Raw genomic sequence first — 21,672 nt, forward strand, 5'->3', positions numbered from 1 at the left:
TACGATTATTATTATTATTATTATTATTATTATTATTATTATTATTATTATTATGGCAAAATAAAAATTCTTAAGCCAATGGTAATAATTTAATAGACTCACATACACCTAAGCTTCTGCTGAACATAAACACACACAGCCAAACTAAACCGAACACCTTACGCCATTGTTGAAATGGCACGCAGGAATTCATCAGTCAGTTTGACAAAAGTTGGTAGGAAGTAACTTGGCCACTAGGAACAAAAAAGGAGCATGTGACAACCAGCCTGTGGATTCAGTATGAAATTTCTACCACAGAAAGGAAAAGTGCTGACAAGTTGTCAGTTTTAGACTTCGTGCTTTGCTTCTGAAGAGGCAGAGGCAGGGAACAGGAGTACAATCTGTTCAGACCCTGAAAACAAAATAATACATTATAGTGAATTATCCAACTTCACTAATGTTTTTAACTGTAAAGGAGTTATGTTGTTGGAGAGCTTTCAACCAGTTTTTGAATGGCTGTCCCCATCAGCTAGTTCCTGAGAAGTTCATTGTCTGTTTTGACCATTTATAAATTGTGCAGATACTAACCATACGCACATGCAGGAGAGAGAGAAATATTTACAAAACAGAAATGATTAACTTACACAATTGTGGAGTTTTAAAATATATTTTTGAAATAGTTGCATAAAATAAAGTTGAAAAAGACTTAACCTCAACAAGATGTGGAATATAAATTTATAGTAATGTAGAATGACACAATGAATGTTACCTGTCATCTTTGTCATAAGTTGTTTCTTTTTTCAGGTATTTTCTAAATTTTATTTAATTCATAAATGACTTTTTTGACAGGCTGAAGAACCTAATTGTTGCAGAGAAGTTGGAGAAGAAAAGCATGGATGATACTACGTATTTTAATTAATAAATTAGAGAGACTAGCTCTTTTTACTTACAATAGACGTATTGGTTGAACTTTGACACAATTTGTTTCAGTTGAAACAAAAATAACTAAAGAAGCAACCAACAGAATGTGGTAAAATATGAAAATTATACTAGTTCTGTCCTCCTCAGATAAAACTAATAGTTCAAAGAGAGATTTAAAATTTCTGCAAATTTTGTGAAATTGCAGCTGGTGAACTTTTGTTATGAATACCCTATGAAAGAAGGATTCTAAATTCAGGAAAGAAGGATTTTAAATTCTGGAAATTGTGACATTTTAGCTGGTTAACTTTCATTGGATACTTGTTAGGTTTGCCATAGAATTGCTGTAGTTTTGCTAAAAGTTAATTGTTGATCTAAATCATTTGTTTTATCTTGAATATTAGGTGCAAGAAAATTGTATTGATCTGGTGGGACGAATAGCTGATCGTGGGCCTGAGTACGTTTCAGCCCGAGAATGGATGAGGATCTGCTTTGAACTGTTGGAACTTCTAAAAGCTCACAAAAAAGCAATCCGACGAGCTACTGTCAACACCTTTGGTTACATTGCTAAAGCTATTGGGTGAGTTATTGTTAGATCTCTGCTACAAAAATACTTCAAAGTAAATTTCCTTGCATGAAGTGCTGTTTCATAATTACATTGGAATTTTGACTGAGGAATGTAAACAGCACAGTTGCACAAATGTTAAGATTATTTTTCATTATGACAGAATTACATATGTTAGGTTGACAAGGTATTATTAGTATTCATTAAGCATTTGTTTACAACATTAATACTAGGCGATGCCTAAGTGTGTTTTATTTCATGACACTTATGAATGAGACTCTTATGGAAAATAAAAACATTTTTTCTTGAAAATCGTTGACGATTGTGATCTTATATAAATTGAAAAATTAGTGATCTTTCATTCCACTCTTTGGCAACAGATGTGTATCGGCTCCAGCTGAGAAGTCAGCTCAGCTGTGTCTTACACACAGTTGGGAAGTTTTTGTATTGTGGTAGTTTCTGGACTCTGAAGTTCTCAGGGTTATGTATGTATTTTTAGAATAGAAGATGCAAGAATTTTCATAGATGTCTGCACAGTCTTCTATGAAAATGCAATAATTTTCATAGATGTCTGCACAGTCTTTCTCCTAATGTTTTACTGAATTGAGACTGTTCTCTTTTTTTGCAGACCTCACGATGTACTGGCGACTCTTCTCAACAATCTAAAGGTACAGGAGCGGCAGAACCGTGTGTGCACCACCGTAGCCATTGCCATTGTTGCTGAAACTTGCTCACCCTTCACAGTACTGCCAGCCCTCATGAATGAATATCGTGTACCTGAACTGAATGTGCAGAATGGTGTTCTCAAATCCCTATCCTTCTTGTTTGAGTACATTGGTGAAATGGGCAAGGATTACATCTATGCTGTTACGCCACTCCTGGAGGATGCTCTCATGGACAGGTGAAGTGCATACACTTATATCCTGCTCATGCTAACACTGGTCTATTTTTCCTTCCTCTTCAGCTTGTTATCTTTAAGAAACTTTTCATTAATTCTAACTGTTGATTAATATTTCTCCATTGATTACCATACATTTTTATGTATTATAGGATCTTGATGATCAGCCTTATTGCTGATATTGCTCTTGCACTCGGCCAATCTTCTGAGTCTGCTTGAAGGAGCTTTTTTCTTTTTTTTTTTTTTTCCCCCAACTAAAATTGAATATGGATCAACACCTATCCGCATTGAACGTGTTGAACCTGAGAGAAAGAACATGTCATTCTGAATAATTTGGTATCGGTATGAATTGTTTACTGTGCAGTTCACTTATGAAGTATGCTAAAGTTATTTACTAACTTAAACACATCACTTTCATCCATCATCCATCCACCCATCAAATGCACTGAGAGTAGCTGTGACTATACGGCTATCTTTAGGAGTACAGTTACACTTGGATATTATCGGAATGACTTTCAGCAATGTAATCACTATCACTGTTCTCTTCTTACGTCACTCTTGTCCTGAGAGTTCCAGGTAGTGGGTCAACTCCTTGTCCTGATCCACTTTGACACTTCATGTAAGCTATTATGATGGGCTCGCCACACCTAAAGGCCGCGAGGTTTCAAGGAGGCCATCCCTAACATGCAAAAAGACAACTTTTACAGTCTCCCCTAAACTGAAGAACAGACGCTGCATGCTGAATCTCAGTGGCCTGTCCTCCACAGGGTGTCCAGCACCCACCTGAAGGAGCTTCTCCGCTCAAAGCCATTAGCCCCTTTAGAAAGTCAGGTTATTTACCACTGTCCATCACTTGGTGTTGAGTTGCTGGCTGCATGGTCCCCTCAACCCTGTAGCAGGCAACTCTGGCCAGACTGAAATTCATTATCACTTTCTAAAGCATCTAAATATTCAAACACTTCAGAATCATTCAACCTTGAACATGACCCACCCTTTGAAGCAAAATACTGACGCAAGCACACAGACAAAAAGAATAGTAAGTAAGGTTTGAGGAAAATCTGCTGACACACGAAATATCAGAGAAACAAAATAAGCTCATGACAAAAACAAACTAATGTTTTCATAATCAAAGCTAAGTAAGATAGGAAAGGAACAAACAAGTTGTCTCACTTGCCAGCTTAAGCCGCTAGTGATGTACAGTGAAGATGCGGATGTTGAAGGTCTATGAGTTTATTGCGCCGTGGTATGGCCATTCCACCCTTGTGTTTTTCACGCACGTGCCTCACAATTTAATTTGACTTCTTTAAAGTGATCTTGTTGTGGGCCACTGAATGCTTTTTTGTTTTGTTTTTGTACATTACGCATTTTAAGTTATCTGTCTACAAACTAACACGGAACATTGGCTGTATTTGTGCCGTATTTTCTTGCGGCTGCACAATTACAGTAGAAGTCCTCTATAGTGAGTACAGCATATAACAAGAACTCTGTTATAACGACAATTCCTTTCAAAATTCCTGTATTAAACTGTGTATTATCCCCCGGTTATAGCGAGACCTCTATCACTGCCTCATCCGTTACTAAGAGCGCTTAAGCGCGCACAATATTTTCCCGGTACAATATTTATGCACCCCAACGATTAAGATGCATGCGATCGATTACCTTCGCTATTGTTTTCTCGCTAGCGAGTTCTCTCGTCGACATTTGAAGGCAATGTCGGAGTCGATTAGTAATACCCATCGACTGCTGTTCCATGAAGAAAATTTGAAATGAAAGAGGGCATTTTCATAATATATGCGTAAATGTGTCCGATAGCTGTTGTTAAATTGCAAGAGACATTTCTCATGGTTGGTCCGTATTGAAGCTGACTATAAAAAAATTATCACTACATAGTTTTACAGTGAAACTCGGTTAAGAAGTTCCCGCATAAGAAGTGTTATATGCTTGGTCCCTTGATCAGTTGCATTAAGATATATGTATATTTTTCCCATTGAAAGTGTTCTGTTGTAAATATACTTCCCGGTTAAATAGTTCAGATTTTAGAGTCCCTTGAGATAGAAAACGTCCGCTCAAAGCAGCCCATGGTTAGAACCCTCCAGTCTCTGCGCAAGTTGCACCCTGTGTTAGACCGTTCGCGCACTCGCGGTGTGTCTCTGGTGTCACAGAACTTGTGCAGGCTTGCCAAGGCCAGACGACGTCATGCTATGACAGCACGGACACCAGATGCTCACTCTCACCTTGTGGAATCGAATCGAACCCATCAGTCGAAATTTTCACTCCACTGTTCCATCTAGCGGATTAGAATTGAACGGGATTCTACGTGGGAAACATAAAGCACGCAGTGGATGCTTTAATAAAACTTTAATGCAGTAATTTGTGGGCTGCGACAGGGTGAAGTCGTTAATCGAGGTGGCCTAAACATTAATTAAAAACCGTAAATTGTATTTGTCCACAACATTACTGTTAATCTACCACAAAATTGAATATTCTAACCTGTTTGATTTTTCATTTCCTTGCTTATTTTCTTCCAGGCATTCTCTCTTATGTTGTTGCAATAATACTTATGGGTCTTGTCGTAGAGGAAATTACATTTTTGAACTAAACTGATAAGATTTTCCTTGTCCATTATTAGTGAGGTGAACAAAAACAACTTCCCGACTCTATGCAGGAAACAGCCGACTTGCCAGCAGCCAGCTGATACACATGCCGCCAAACGGCCGGCCGAAAAATCCCGATCGTCTACAAAGTTGAACGAATGTCGATAGCCAACTGGGTGTTGGTGGGAGCACAGAGGCATTGCAATACCACGTGTTGGCATAAAATTGAAAGTTAATTTTTACCTTTATAGGAGCTAAACATTGGCAACACAATTCTACCACCAGGTAAGACACCTGCTGTGGGATGAGCAAATACCCATGAAAACAAAAATGACATTGTACAAGTCCTATTATACACCAATTCTTACATAGTCTCGAAACCACAACACTGACCAATAGAGATAATTCCAAACTTCAGGCAGTTGAAATGAAATTCCTACGCACTATGATCCAGAAAACCAGGAAAGACAAGATTAGGAATGAGAAAATTAGAGAAGAAGTAGGAATAGACAATTCTCTCCTAAATAAGATTCAGATATCAAGACTGAAGTGGTTTGGTCACATGAAGAGGATGCCAGTAAACAGAACTGCAAGGAAGGAATTTGACAGAAAGGTAGAAGGAAGACGACCCGTGGGAAGGCCACGAAGGAAATGGATAGATTTAGTTAAGAGCGATGTAATGCTGAGAGGTCATGATTGGGACAAGTTGGTGGAGGAAGAATGGTACAAGGACAGGATGAGATGGAGGAGGCTCATATACCACACCCGGGAAACTGGAGATGGTTCAGGATGATGATGATGAGGAGCTAAACATTGTATTATCGTGTCACTCGTAATTATTACATCGCATTATTAGAACTTAGCACAAGGATGAGGAGACATGAAATAAAATTCTCGCAGGGAAAGAAACTGTTTACGTTTAGATGTGCTAGCGTTGCTACTGCGCCTTTATCACTCCCACGTAATACCCCAGATACTTTTCTATGCACTCATTTCTGCAACTTCGAACCTGTGTTTCTTTTCTTCATTACCTATAGCATGAAGAGGATTGAAGCGGGAAAATAAACTCAGTACTGGCTTGGCCATGCGGTACTTGCGAAACAGCCAGAAACTACGCCTATTGCCATGACAACCAGTAGGAATGCAGGAGGGATTTAGGCTTAGGTTCTAAGAATCTCAAAGAATAAGTTGCCAAATTTCCCATTTGCTGCCATTATCCTTGAAGCAGGTGTCGGGGGTGGGAGGAAGATAGAAAGCACATGCTGACAAACTGTAGTACACGTCTTGTCTTCGCATCTTGTAAGCCTAAGCTACGGATTGCCAAGCATAGTGTAGCGTCGCAATTATTATGAATAGGAGTCGCGAGGTTAGTTGTACTTGTAATATCAACGTACAAACCTTTTTAAGTGAAAATGAGCGGAACTCTGAGGAAAGAGATCAAGCGAAAGCCACTAACAATAAAAGATAAAGTGGAGATTATAAGGAAAGTGGAGTCATCTACACTTTCCCGTGTTGCTTTGGCAAAGGAGCTAGGGATGCCGCTGTCTACTTTGAACGGCATTATAGCGAAGAAAGAAGAGATCTTTGCTTCTGCAGGGAATACTTTAGCAAATTGCAAGGAAGTTAAGTCTGAAAAGTACGATGAAATAGAGCAAGCTCTGCTAATATGGTTTAAACAGCAGCGAAGTTTAAACATACCTTTCAGTGGGACTATTGTGAAGGAGAAAGCCGAAAAATTGATTGCAAATTAAGGGTACCTTTTACCGCATCGAACGGGTGGCTGGACCGCTTTAAAAATCGAGCCGGCATCGTTTACAAAACAATTTGTGGCGAAGCAGAGTGTGTGTGTGTGTGTGTGTGTGCGGAGGAAAGGGAAGCGTGGAAGGAAATGTTTCTGCCTGCTAAAATAAGCAAACCTTGCAATGTTTTTAATCTCGATGAAATCACACTTTTTTACCAGCTTATTCCGGACATGTCTCTAGTTTAGAAGGGAGAATCTTGCCACGGGGTAAAATTAAGTAAAATATATTTATAATACGGTATGTTCAATTATTTTACTTTATCTCTAAAAATATTGTCATGATAATCGAATGTTTATATTGTGGGTTTCTGTTAGCAGCTTTTATATATCGGCCTATTTCGGTATTGTCCACAAACAAGGAAATCTGTTGGCTGTGTTTCACACGTATTTCAAAGTACAGAATAAGTTTTTGGGCATTACCCCTTTTAAGAAGTTTCCGCTTAAGAAGTTTTTTTTTTTTTTCAGTCTCTTGAAAATCTTCTTAACAGAGTTTCACTGTATGTAAATTTCACCCACGTAGCACGTGGCATGTATTGAATAGGTGGACAAAGTTTAAATATTTTGTGATAATTTGCTTATTGGTGTTGTTAACTCGTTAAAAATAAAGGCTGACTAAACGATTGCTAAATTTTAATGCTAAATACTGCAATTAAGTATGAATGGGATACACCTCGAGATATGGCAGAGTGCATAATTGATTTCAGAAGTTTCTCGCATCTGGTTAAATTACGGAAAGGCTATTATCATGTAAATTTATAGCGAGAAGTTTATAATTTCTCTACTGGCACTTGAAGCGGGTTTTCATCATACGTATAGTACGGTTATGTCAGGATAGGTGACGCTGTTTGAATAAGAAAACAAGCGTTTGCCACAAAATGCGATCAGTCATCTTCGGTATGGTGTAGTTTTCTCACTATGTGCATTTGCGAGCTCTCTCGTCGAAATTTGAAGGAGATGTTGGAGTCAATTAGTAAAACCCGTCGACTGCTCTAATCTAAAGAAAATTCAAAATGAAAGAGGATAACATGTTTTTGTAATAAATGAGTAAATAACGTGTCCGATAGCAGTTGTTAACTCGTTATAAATAAAGGCTGAAGAAAACAATCGCTTAATTTTAATGTTATATACTGAAATTAAGTAAAAATGTGGTATACCTCAAGACATGGCAGAGTACATCACTGATTTCAGAGGATAGTTCATATTTTCACGCGTCTAGTTACATTTCAAAAAGGCTATTCACATGTACATTTTTATTGAGGAGGTTATAATTTCTCTACATGCGTTTCAAATATGTTTCATGATACATATACGGTTAGGTTAGGCGAGGCCGTTTGAAGAAGAAAACTGAAATGTTTGCCACAGAAGCCTCTGAGTGATACCGTATTTGGCAATAAACGACTGCCTCTTTATTACACATCGCTAGCCGCGACAACCAGTTGTACAGTGCCTGTGTTTGTCACTGGATCTTGGGAAATAGTGAAGAGAGAATGACATTCTATTAGCTTCTACAAAAACATTTCTCAATTCTGCAGAATGGCATCAAAACATGCAAGCCTTCGAGTTCTTAGAAAGTCCATGGCTACTCAGTGGCAGAGTTATAACGCGTCTACTGTCGCTTAGAAAAATTAAGTTTTATAGACAGCAGGAACATTTTTGTGATGGATAGTAGTTTTGTAAAGATACGCGGAACAGGTATTGCCGGCAAATTAACAACGGGTCCTCGTCGATATTATGATGCCGATTTTAAGTTAATGAGTATCAAACACTCTGAAATGTAAATTAATTGTGCATAGGCCTAACTAACGCCAACATTTGACGTTAGCGTGAAGACAAAGATAGCTAAATAATGCATACTGTACAAAAAATGCATTCTGTGGTCTGCGACAAGGGTGCTTTAAAGAAGTCTAAGATGGAATTGTGAGGTATGTACACGAAAAACTTGAGGCCAGAATGGCCATACCGTGGCGCAATAAACTCGTTCGTTGATCTTAAGTGTCCACGATTACACCTATACATCGCTAGCCACTGAAGTTGGCCGAACCCGGCAAGCGAGACTTGCATGTAGCAGTAGCCGGTTATATCTGGCGCTGAGTAAATGCGGCATAACGAAAGCCAGTGTTCGGCATCTAAAATGCGTACTATACAACAAAGGTATTTATATGATTTTACAAACCACTTTTTGAGTCTGATTTGAATTTTTGAAGGAGAAAGTGGGGTTTGTCTTGGATCCGGAGAAATACGGTACTATAATTTTTTCAGAATTAAACACATACTTTCACGAAAAATAACAAACAAGTAAGCTGTAGTGTGGATATCATCCGCGGAAACGCAAATTTTGATCAAACTGATTGCCTTTTCATACCGATTTTAATGTGTATGGGTGCTTTTCCGACTTTTATACAAAAATCGCGTATAACGACAATCCGCTAAAACAAGTCAATTTTTCTCTGTTAGGAATTCTCGCTAAAACGGACTTCTATTGTATTCTTCATTTCTGAAGGTTTAATCAACATTAACTTAAAATTGGCATCGTAATATCGACGAGAACCCGATGAAAATTTGCCGGCAGTACCTGTCCACGTGTCCTTACAGTACAACAATCCGTCACAAAAATATTCCTGCTGTCTGTAAAACTGTTGATTTTACGAAGTGTCAGGTAGAGTAGACACGTTATAACTCTGCCACTTTGTAGCCATGGCCTTGCTAAGAATTCGAAGTCCAGCCCCGGGGTATAGGGAGCAACGCGTCCGCCTGTCACCCGGCGGTCCCGGGTTCGATTCCTGGCAGGGTCAGGGGTTTTTAGTTGTAAATTATTAATATTCCTGGCCTAGGGAGTGGGTATTTGTGTCGTCCTTAATGTTTCTTTTCTCACATCATTCAACACTTTACACCTCCGCCATTTCCAGATACATGCAGGTTCACAACATATGGTGCAAAGTAGGGGCGAAAGATCTTCTTAGGTCGATGCCCCGAATAAATAGCATTTTTAAAAAAATTCGAAGGTTCACATGTTTTGATACCATTCTGCAGATTTGAGAAATTTTTTTTAGAGGTTAATACAGGGACATTCGTTTATCTATTCAGGGGATTGTCGCTCGCCCGATTGCCCGCGCTGCTAGCCTTGTCTTCCGCCAAGTAGAATGTCAATTCTGTCTTACGATTTTCCAAGAACCAGTGATGTTATGCAGAGACACTGTACAACTGGTTGCCGTGGCTAATGATACAGCTTATAGACCTAATAAAGAAGCGGTCGGTCATTGAAGGTCGAGTTTATGCACGTGGTTGCAGGGAAGCGGCGTGGTTACTGCAGTAGCTGCCAGTGGTGTTCATTACCGTTAGGTTGCGAATGCAAGACGACCCTGGATTTTTCACATGAGATTCTGAGGAAAAAATGTTGTCTTGGACTCTGAGAAATACGGTAGAGAGAGAAAGGGTGGGGGGGAAGAAAGGACACACAGTGGCTGGTCAGCATGGGAAGGGGAAGCTGTTACTGCCATTTTGTTCTGTTCTCTCATCGAAGCAAAATTTATCCACGCAATGACAGCTTTGAACTGCCATAATTTCATTTGTCGAAAATAAAAGGATTTCATTGGACTGGCAGTCTATCTTCTGGATAAAATGCAAATTAATGCTTTAACTTACAGCCACAGTCCTGTATTGCCATCTAACAGCCACACAGATAACTTGAAACAGCTACCCACAACAGATACAAAATATCAGCTCCATGAGTGTTCTCACTTTAACCTCTCACATAAATATATCAACATGTGAGTGTGATGATGATGATGAAGCTTGTTGTTTAAAGGGGCCTAACATCGAAGGTCATCGGCCCAACATGTGAGTGTAGAAGGGTTAATATTTCTCCATTGATTATTGTACATTTGAATGTTTTAGTGAATCTTTATAATTAGCTTTGATGAAGAATCAGTCAAAGCAATATTCATTTCTCTGTTGCAGAGATCTGGTCCACCGTCAGACAGCATGTGCAGCTATTAAGCACATGGCACTAGGAGTATACGGCTTTGGTTGTGAGGACGCACTCATACATCTCCTGAACCATGTGTGGCCCAACATCTTTGAGACATCACCTCACCTTGTTCAGGCGTTCATGGACTCTATAGAGGGCTTACGAGTTGCTCTCGGTCCCAATAAAATTCTTCAATATGTCTTACAGGTAGGCTACTTGTGTGAGAGAATTACTTTATTAAAATTGGCAGTTATCTAATAATAATAGCATGCTGTAGCCTTAGGTACTGTTTGCAGCGTTCGAACCCCACTGTCAGCAGCCCTCAAGATGGTTTTCCATGGTTTCCCATTTTCACACCACGTACCTTAATTAAGGCTACGGCTGCTCCTTCCCACTCCTAGCACTTTCCTGTCCCTTCATCACTATAAGAATTATCTGTGTCGATGCAACATGAAGCTTTTTTTTTTTTTTTTTTTTTCCAGTTTGCAAGCATTTTTATTTTGTGCCATTTAGGCTGCCCCCATGTCCATTTCAGTACATTCTACTTTACCACATTGCAGAGAAACAGAAACTCTGTTGTATGATCTGTGGCCAAGTTTTAATGAATTCTGTCAGGAAAACACCAGAAGTATTGCCAGGGATCTTTTGCATGCCAACATCGTAAGACATTGTGTCAAAGGGACTTTTTTGTCCCCTTCAAAACTCCATGTACCTCTCCAGTTTTGAGCCCTCAATCTTGGGCTCTGGAGGTCAACACACTGTGGAGTACATACAGTACACACCAGGGAGATGTCAAGTACTGAATGCCGGGCTGAGTAGCTCGGGCGGTAGAGCACTGCCTTCTGAGCCCAACTTGGAAGGTTCGATCCTGGCTCAGTTTGATGGTATTTGAAGGTGCTCAAATACGTCATCCTCGTGTCAGTAGATTTACTGGCACGTTAAACATCTGCAGGACAAAATTCTGCCACCTCGGCGTCTGAAAATCGTGAAAGTAGTCAGTGAGACGTAAAATGTATAACATTAATAAGTGCTGGGCAAAGATGACCCTCTACGCACACTGCTAGACCCAGCTCCACAGCCTTCAGTATACCATCTGCGTCTCACGAGAAGTCGCGACACGAGTATCAGATATACTACACTAACTACAAACATTAGTCGCGATAAACAGTGTGAGCTCTCTGAAAGAGATGCGTGTTCATTATTAAACTGTTCATTATGCAGTACCTACAGTAAATGTGTTCCTAAAGCACAATTGCACTACTGTTTTGAAACTTCACAGCACCATCTTAGTTCACAAGAATCACTGCAGACGGAACCGATGTTTTTTGTCAGGCCTCAAGACTTGAGATTGGTGCATGTGCAGCAGCCATGCGTACTCTCCGTACCTCTTACCCCGCATGCACGCGACTTCTCGCCAAACGACCGTAGTGACTCGTTAGTTAAAACTTGAACCTTGATTATACATTCTCGAATACTACGTTTTCCCATATTACAGCTTATAAATCTCATGTTTATTCCGTATTGGCTCAACACAACTAAGGTTAAGTTATGAGTAAGTTCCCACCTTCCAATACTTATCAATTTCTATATAATAGACTTATTAATTACATAATATAATCCATATAACCTCTAGTACATGTTTCGTTCCGATTATGGAACATCTTCAGCTAAAATTGGTAAAATGGCAAGACAATTAAAATACATTGATGTTAAGATGATACATAAGCTAAAAGATATGATAAAATGGCTCGAAAATTAAAACATATGATAATGATGATGAGATAAAGTTCATTCATGTTGGTTAAAAACACAACAAGTCAGTTTTCAAATGGCGAATTAAAAACAGCGATAAGGTTCTTCATGTTGGAGGCGTGTACATTTTGTCGATCTTGAAGATAAATTGAAGAATACAGGATTTTCTTATATGTGATTTATCGGGGAAATCTTGATAAAATAACCGTAGTTGAAGTTGAGTTTGGTAGGATTATTGAAATGTGTCTTAAAGACAATCTTGTCGTATTTAACGTCCTCCCTTACGCCGTGTTGTTAACTGACTGAGTCCTGTGTACGTGTGTCATTGGAAGGTGGGAACTTACTCATAACTTAACCTTAGTTTTCCCATATTATTCGTTTAAATTACATGGTTACACGAGCATTCTAATTAAATCACGTTGTAAAAATCCCACATTATCTGTTCCTCGGAGAAACTATTTCTTGGATCAACTGTCCAGAAATTTCAGTCCCATCAACGCTAAATCCTTGATTGTGCGTTTTTCAAGAAACTGTATCTCACGAAAGGGCGGCTACGGCATACTTACGGATCTTGGTGTTAACGCCCAGTCGTTGCGCTACTTTGAGAAAGTACTGTACTGAAAAAGCGATCAGCGGTGAACTTGCATAAGGGACCATCTTGGCATCGCATTCTGGTGGTATTGCTTAGAGAATCCTCGGAAATCCTAAAGCAGAGTGTGTCCACAACAATTGGAAGGAGACAGAGCCCATTTCGACAGCTCTACATGAAGATGGAACGAGTTTCATCAAATGCTCCTACTTGCAAAACTTCTACATTATGTCCAGCATTAGATGTTTATTTTTTTACTTTTTTCGAGTGTATCACCGAACAGGTTTTTGGCATTTCCCTCAGGGCAGTCACTGGGCTTCCTGACAGGAATCGAAATGGCTCCTTCGTAAGTACAGTAACACAAATTTAGTATTTTAATATTACCGTATACGATTGTTATCGAGACCAGAACAGATGTTGCACCTTACATACATAAAGCCGTGGGAGGTTTTGGGATTGCCTATTACTGTTTTCGTCCTAATATAAGACTGGGAATTACACGTTTTTGTGTTAAAATGTTATACAAACCACAGTCGTTTCATTTGCGCACATTACATTTAAAAACTTTGAATCATTTCGCACTTGTACAGACTCGTACAGCGAGCGCGCTTTCCATCTGAGCTCAAGGTCGTGAATAATCGTAATTTCGGAAGTGTTAATGATATTTTTTCTCTTTCCAATTTGATTGTGAGTAAAGACAGACAGAATTGAATATAATGCTTTCGAGAACTTCAGGATCGATACATTCAAAACCATATTTTCGAGTTCAACAAAACCTTTAAAAGTCGATGTAGGCCTAATTTACATGATACAAGATTTCTATAAACTGACTATGAACAGTATACCGGTGACCAAATTACAAAGGAAGATAAAGAAAAGGATTTTGCCATCATGTTGGGCACTTTTGTATCTAATGTGCTTTATTTTATTAGATGACAGAATTAAAAACTACTTGTGGTCGATTGTTGTTTGACTTGGCGTTACGGGTATTAGATTTTTCGAAGAGTTTGGCTGATCAAAGTTGCTGAACTGAAAGAAGTTTTCAGAGGAAACTGACGAAGTTTCCCCGGTAAAACTGAATGTAAAGTTTCAAAGTTTTTAAGTTGTGTACCAGTAATTAATGTTTGAAGCAGGCCCCGCGGTCTAACTTGCCTGCCTCTCACCTGGAGGGCCCGGGTTCGATTACTGGCCAGGTCAGGCATTTTTACCTGGATATGAGAGCTGGTTCCAGGTTCACGCATTCTACGATTACCTTAATGGTGAGATGGCGACCCCGGTCTAGAGAGACAGGAATAACGACCGAGAGGATTCATCACACTGACCATGTGCCACTTCGTAATCTGCAGGCCTTCGGACAAAGGGCGGTCACTTGGTAGGTATGGTTTGGTTTAGGGGTGTTTGTATTGTTGATTTATTTGTTCCCGGATTTTCCGCTTTCCCGTGTTGTACATTTTTTTCCATGGTCCCGTCAAAAACGGAGAATCGAGGTTCCACTGTACTCAATTAAGAGTTCACCTTATTGACAACTAATCCACGCTGCAGTTGTACAGGCATGTAGCTAAGATGCCTAGCCAACAGAGCAGAAATGTCAAGGCCATTAGCTCAGTGGTAGAGTATCAACAGTGAAAGCAAGGTCGAGGGTTTCAGTTTTGCTGGTGTCCAGTTGGCCATTGTTGCTCTTACATAACATGTCCTTACTATGCACTATGTGCATTCAACATGATCTTATAAGCTGAAAACTTGGTGTGTTAACTAAATATTCAATTAAATATCCTATTTTCTCTTTCCTTTGTAGTTTTTTTCAACTCTTCTTCCTTCCCAAAAGATTTAAGAAATGCTGCATTGTCTTCCATTTTCCCTCCATCTTCTTCTTCTTCTTCTTCTTCTTTTATGACCACATAGGATCACTTTAGTCAGTCCGTCGTTCAGGTCTCTTTGAAGGGATTGTTCGGGCTTTGCGGTCCTCCCAGTACTTCTTCAGACGCTCCGATCTTCGTGCCCTTTCCTCAGTTGAAAATGTGCGTGTTGTTGGTTTGTTTTGTGTAAGGGTAAAGCGGAGGTTTGTATTCTTGAGTTTTGTATTCAATTTTATCTTATTTTTGGTGTCTTCTGTTGTAAGGCCTATTTCCTTCAGATCCTCTCTTACTTCTCTGATCCATTTACATCCTGTTGTGGTATTTTTTGAGACGAGATTGTGTTGTACTAGTTGTTTCAGAAGTCTCGAGTCCTGCATCCTCATGATATGTCCAAAGAATCCCAGTCTCCTCTTACGCATAGTATCTGTAATGGGTTCTAGCTCTTTGTACACGACTTTGTTAGGTATTAACCGCCACTGTCCATCTTTCTGATATTTTTTGTTGATACAGGTTCTTCCAATCCTCCTTTCAATTTTCTGAAGTCTGTCAGTCTTTGATTGTTTATTCAGGTAAAAGAGTGTTTCTGCTGCATATGTAGCTTCCGGTTTTATAACTGTGTTGTAGTGTTTTATTTTTGTATTTATTGATAGACATTTCTTTTTGTAGATATCCCATGTTAATTTTTGTGCTTTAGCTAATCTATTTGTTCTTACTTGGATTGAGATTTTTTCATTTAAGTTATGTGTTATTACTTCTCCAAGATATTTCCCTCCATCTATTTAACATTTTCTCATCTTGACACATGCATTATCCTCTTCAGGTTCATGGTCTTCGTCTTTAGTTCCTTTGATTCATACATTGACCTCCCAGAAAGGCATTAATTGGCCTATCTTCTTCACTCTTATTTAAATTGGCTAGCATAGTGAGATTTTACAGTACTTCCACAAAATGTTGCATATTTCAGAAATTATAGAATTTAGTAACACAAAATTGTCGGGGTGACTTAACCAATGGCACCTTGAATGTCCCTGAGTGTGAATAGTGGATACTTGTAGATAATATGCGAAGATCATACATATTTATTTCAAACTTTATGGCTTGCAGAGGGATATAGATACACTAATCATTGATTATGATGTTTTGTGATGGAAGAGGCAGATTGAAATTTTTATTTGGAGAATGTTTTGAATTTCAAATTATTTTGAAGGCCCTGTATAATTATCAGCTTTTTTTATTATCAATGAAATGTAGGAATCACAGTATGAGTCAAACTGGTCTTGTTTCATAGTTTACAGAAAGATTGGGGACTCCAGAAATTCATCCCTACTGAAATAGCTATACAGGATGGGCTTCTGCACTATACCCATCACCGTATTGAGACCAAGCATCGCATAAATTTCATCACCTATTAATGTTGCTCGGCATATCTTCTTGTCTCCTCTGCTATATTTATAACGTCATCAAAGAAAAGTAAAAATGCATCTAAAACACTAGCAAAATCCTTCTGTGGCCAGAATTGTCCAGTCAAGGGAATTTTTCTGCTTGTTATACATAGTGTGGAACTTGCGTCACACCTGCGGAGTGTCATTATAAGCAGATGTTGCATCGACATGTTCTACATCTTCATCTTCTTTTCATGGGCATAATCTGCATCTCTTTCAGCATGGTTGGAATGACTAGCAAAACTATGTGCGCTACTTTCCTCATTTCCTAACAGAGCACTTTTCAGATTTAGAATCCAGTGATGTGAAGGCCCTGCCTTTTTTTTGTTTTCTCTCTCTCTCTTTCTTCTGGTAGGGGTACTTCCCTGACAATATTCACCCTGTATTTTCAACTGTATCATACATAAGAAGTCTAAATTCTTAACACAGGGAACAGTCATTGTCAAGGCATCTAGAAATCGATAGTTTCTTTTTTCTCAACACAGGGCATAAGGCAAATTATTCCTCATGAGGAATACAGTTACAAGGTTATGAAATATTTGTTGTGAAATATAGATGGACAGGAAGATCAAGGCTTCTAGAACTCATTGGTGCGTGCAGTTTCCATGAATGCTCAATAGTTGCGATACAAATACTGCTTTTGCACAGTACTGTGCGGAGCGTACGTGTATGTGGCGTACCACCGCAGTGGCTATTAACCCGTTCCCCGTTATGGATGGCAAATCGTCTAGTAAAAAATGCTCACCGCACGTTATAGACGTAGATTTATCTCGGATTATTTTGATGAAACATTCCTTTTATTTTACTGGCAGACCCTCTTTAGTCGCCAACACCCACCACCTGGTTTTAATCTCCCCAGAAGAACTTGGGTTCTTCTCAACAGAATCCGTACCAATCATGGACGATGTGGGTCATTGTTGCATATGTGGGGTATGTGCTCCTCCCCTGAGTGCGACTGTGGTGAGAGGAAACAGACCATCCGTCATATTGTCACCGAATGTCCTAGGAGGTCATACTCCGGTCAGCTGAAGGAGTTTGTGTGTGCTTCTGACGGGGTTGTACAATGGTTGGACAGCTTAGATTTGAGTTTATGAACTGTTTTAGAGATTGGTTGATTGTTTAAGGTGTTATATTGTTTGTTATATTTTTTAATATTTGTATGTAGAGTTATGTACTAGCCATAAGCTAAATAAATAATAACTGAATGTTTTGGAAAAAATACTTCCTTGAAATACTAATAAAATGTATTTGTATCTTAATGTTACAAGTTGAGTTTATTTTGGTATTATGGTATAGCACAAGGTTACCGTATATTGCTGCAGGTAGTGTATATAGTTCTTAAACCTTTCTTCTGACACAACACACATTGCTGGCTAACATAAGACGGAGATGAAATGTATCTCTTATAGCCTAAAGGGCGAGGGCTTTGTTGATTTTTTACCTGCCTGTGTCGATGGGACTTAACACATGTTGCTGTTCTTTCGGGTCATGCACTACCACGAGATTGAAGTCGAGAAGTTTCGTTCTCTTCCCCTCATCGGCCCTTCAAATGACCAGGCTACCATAAATAGCTATATCCAACATGTGAAGGAACAGTTTCTTATTCCACTTCAGTTAGTATTTCCATCAGTGTATCTATGACGTTTTATGTTTGGGCCTTTGTTGCCTGCGTTCCCCATGACTCTTCCCTCAACCCTACAGGAATATACGTATTTATCACCTTTGCCTTCACCACTTGAAATAACAGCTTCTCCATATTGTTTTCTAAACCAAGTCACCATAGCTGAAAGTAATATCACTGCCATTATCTAGTACATCTTTAACAAAGTCTGTCATCATTTTTGCACCTATAATACTCGCAGTATATTGCGAACTACTCGACATGCTTCTGCTTGTTGAAGCCATAGTTATGAGTGATTTGATCTAGATATTCAGAGTATATTACTTGCATAATCTTGTGTACTATTTATGTGTTTGTATCTTTATTACAAGATAAACAGATGTGTCAGACTGCAGCTCTGCTACTTTAGTAATTTGAAGCAAGATGCTAACCAGCACATCTACTTGAGCACAAGGAAATGATAGTGCCGACATTGACTTCTATATGGGTGTCTTTTATAACACAAACGGAGATGTCTGACTGCGTAGACTGTACAGACCGAACACAAATTTTAAACTACTGTTGGCATTTTCTAGCAGCTAACTTCAAAGAAAGAAAAGGAAAACTTTGGATAAAGCTGTTGCCTCAAATATTGATGTAATAAGTCTGTAACTTTCTAAATATGTAGAGGAAAGATTCACAATCACTGTAGTTTCATAAGAATATTGCAAACATACTGAGTTGGCTGTACGGTAGGCTCACGCAGCTGTGAGCTTGCATTCAGGAGATAGTGGGTTCGAACCCCACTGTTGGCTGCCCTGAAGATGGTTTTCCGTGGTTTCCCATTTTCACACCAGGCAAATGCTGGGGCTGTACTTTGATTAAGGCCGTAGCCACTTCCTTCCCACTCTTAGCCATTTCCTGTCTTATCGTCGCCACAAGATCTATCTGTCGGTGCGACATAAAGCAAAATTGTATATATTTTTTTAAGTTAATAAACACAAAAATGACCATAAGAATGAATGTTTTCCAATTAAATGTGCAAAGTGAAATCACATGGCCTGTTGAGCTATGTGCTAGCGACAGCAGGAGATTTTAAAGGCCACCGGTGAATAGGTTAACAGTGAGTGTACATGCATACGTAGAACCGGCCTGAAAGGATATTTGATGATGACCTATTCGTCAGTCTAGGTTGTGGCTTGGGCTCGCACTGTTCTTCTTCTTCTTCTTCTTCTTTAACCTCTGGTCTGGTACTATGTGGACAGTGTGTGGTTGGTACTGCTGAGCCTCAACTAGACTACGTATTGACTAGAATAGTTTTTGTGAATACGACTTACTCACTTAAAAACATCTGTCCATATTGCATTATTTGGCATCTCTGGGTGCTCTTACATTTTACATAACTCACTGTTTCTAAGTGAATCTCTTCTTTTTTCAGGGTTTGTTCCATCCAGCACGTAAGGTGCGTGATGTGTACTGGAAGATCTACAACTCTCTTTATATCGGTGGTCAAGACGCTCTTGTTGCTGGGTACCCAAGGATCACAAACGACCCCAAGAACCAGTATATTCGCTACGAGTTGGATTACCTTCTTTAAGATGTCGTTTTGTATAAAAAGTGTATTTTATCCTTATGTGGTGAATAAATTTTTGTGTTTATTTTGTTGTACAACATTCTGCAGGTGCACAATGTTTATTTATGTGGACACGCTAGAGACTATAAAAAATGACGCACCAATATATTTGATAGATTTAGGAGACCTCTACAATGTTTATACCGTAATTAAATACATTCTTATCCAACATCACAGTTGTTACTTTCTGTAACCATTGCAGATATTGACTACTTGTTCCTATTGTTATATTGACACCTTTTTGCTTTGGATTTGACCTGTCCTAATGAACCTTGGTGTGGAAAATTGAAATGATATTTATTCTCAACACTTTGTTGGAACGGAAAAGAAGGGGTATTTCCCGGTCAAGCAGCACCCAGTGTCTACACATAGGGAATGAAATAGTATGATTTTCTATATACGGGTATGTGTCCAAAAGTGGTAGGAATTGAAATATTTCAGAGGGGAAAAAATATGAGTGTGTATTGTTTCGAGTCCCAGGTTTCAAAAATCAGAAATTATGTGATATGTTTTTGGTGGCTAACTGTAATAGTTGAATGTACAGTTCCCAGAACATCTGCAGGTACTCAGTTTATGTGCAAGTATTCATGACTTAATTTCAGAAGATATATTAAAATATTATCAGCAGTCATGCTAATGTGTGTACTGAATGCAAGCAAGTTGTTTTATAATCCTTCAAATTTGATTATGAAGCATTAAAATCTTGATCGACTTAAGAGACTGATAAAACGTGTTGTTCCCCCCCCCTGTGAGTGCGGGATGCAGACGAAGAATGCACCTATGGTATCCCCTGCTTGTCGTAAGAGGCAACTAAAAGGGACGACCAAGGGATGAACAAATTAGAACCATGAGACTACTTGTAATTAGTACCATCACCCAGGGAACACCTTGGGTCGCTTTTACTTGCGCGTAGTACCACTATGTTAGGTACAAAATAGGTTTGTGATTAGTAGCGACAGTGTGTGGTTCAGGATGCATTTTACAGTACCTGTAATTCGTACCCCTGTATGAGCAACACCATGGGATGAGCGACACCATGGTTCTGCCTTGCCTATGCTTAGTACCCACTATGTGAGGAACACCACGGGATAGTACGGGTCCCTGTGGTTAGTCCACTTGTGTGAGGTATGCCATAGGTTTGCATTGCCTGTAAATAGCGCCGCAGTGTGTGAAACACCATAGGTCTGTGTTACATGTGCGAATTTCATTACCTGCGAATAGTGCCATAATGTGTGGAATACCGCGAGTCCACGCTACTTTTCATTAGTACCACAACATGACAAATAGCATGGTTCTATTTTTCTAGCGACAAGTACCATTATGAGGGCCGATGACCTGGATTTTGGACCCGTATCGACTACAAGCATTATTGATTTAGTATTGTGCTTTAGAAGCAGTCCCATGGTCAGTAATACTATTATTGAACACTAGTTTCTGGGAATGTGAGGCATTGTGGGTCGGATCCACTGATTGTTTCAACTTCATATCCATCCGTTCATTCTTCGTCCTCATGTTTTCGAATCTGGTCGGTGGGGGATTATGGATTTTTAAATTGTCATAACATTTCGTCTCATTTCGTACCATTAGGGCCGATGACCTAGATGTTAGGCCCCTTTAAACAACAAGCATCATCAAGACATTTGTTAATGTTTTATACAGTGGAACATCAATTCTCAGTTTTTGGAGGGACCACGAAAAAGAACTACAACACGGGAAAATGGAAAATCCAGGAATGAATGAACCATCAACAATTTGGCCAAACATCACAAAAATGAAATATGTATAATTATAATCTTACAAACACCCCTAAATCAAACCAAACTAGAGCCCCAATGGACCTTCCGCCTACCAAGCGGCTGCTGCTCGGTCCGAAGGCCTGCAGATTACGAGGTGACGCAGGGTCAGTGTGACGAATCCTCTCGTCCGTTATTCGTGGCTCTCTAGACCGGGGTCGCCATCCCACCATTAAATAGCTCCTCAATTAAAAGTAATCGTAGAATGAGTGAACCTGGAACCAGCCCTCATTTTCAGGTAAAAAATGCCTGACCTGGCCGGGAATCGAACCCGGGCCCTCCGGG

The 21,672-nt window shown here is 39.3% G+C and overlaps 1 protein-coding gene across 3 annotated transcripts in view; it reads left to right on the plus strand.

Moving 5' to 3' along the window:
• Sf3b1 (splicing factor 3b subunit 1) overlaps nucleotides 1-19,763 on the plus strand; it is a 127,614-nt gene extending 107,851 nt beyond the window's left edge. For all 3 annotated transcript variants that reach the window (XM_067158901.2, XM_067158904.2, XM_067158903.2), the window contains 4 exons: nucleotides 1,302-1,477; nucleotides 2,091-2,363; nucleotides 10,713-10,929; nucleotides 19,400-19,763. In XM_067158901.2, coding sequence (XP_067015002.1) covers nucleotides 1,302-1,477; nucleotides 2,091-2,363; nucleotides 10,713-10,929; nucleotides 19,400-19,558 — 825 coding nt within the window. In that variant the 3' untranslated portion in view covers nucleotides 19,559-19,763. The remainder of the gene's footprint in view (nucleotides 1-1,301; nucleotides 1,478-2,090; nucleotides 2,364-10,712; nucleotides 10,930-19,399) is intronic.
• Nucleotides 19,764-21,672: the final 1,909 nt, after the last annotated feature.

This window comes from Anabrus simplex, chromosome X (genome assembly GCF_040414725.1).
Source record: "Anabrus simplex isolate iqAnaSimp1 chromosome X, ASM4041472v1, whole genome shotgun sequence".
In the NCBI taxonomy this organism is placed as follows: Eukaryota; Metazoa; Arthropoda; class Insecta; order Orthoptera; family Tettigoniidae; genus Anabrus; species Anabrus simplex.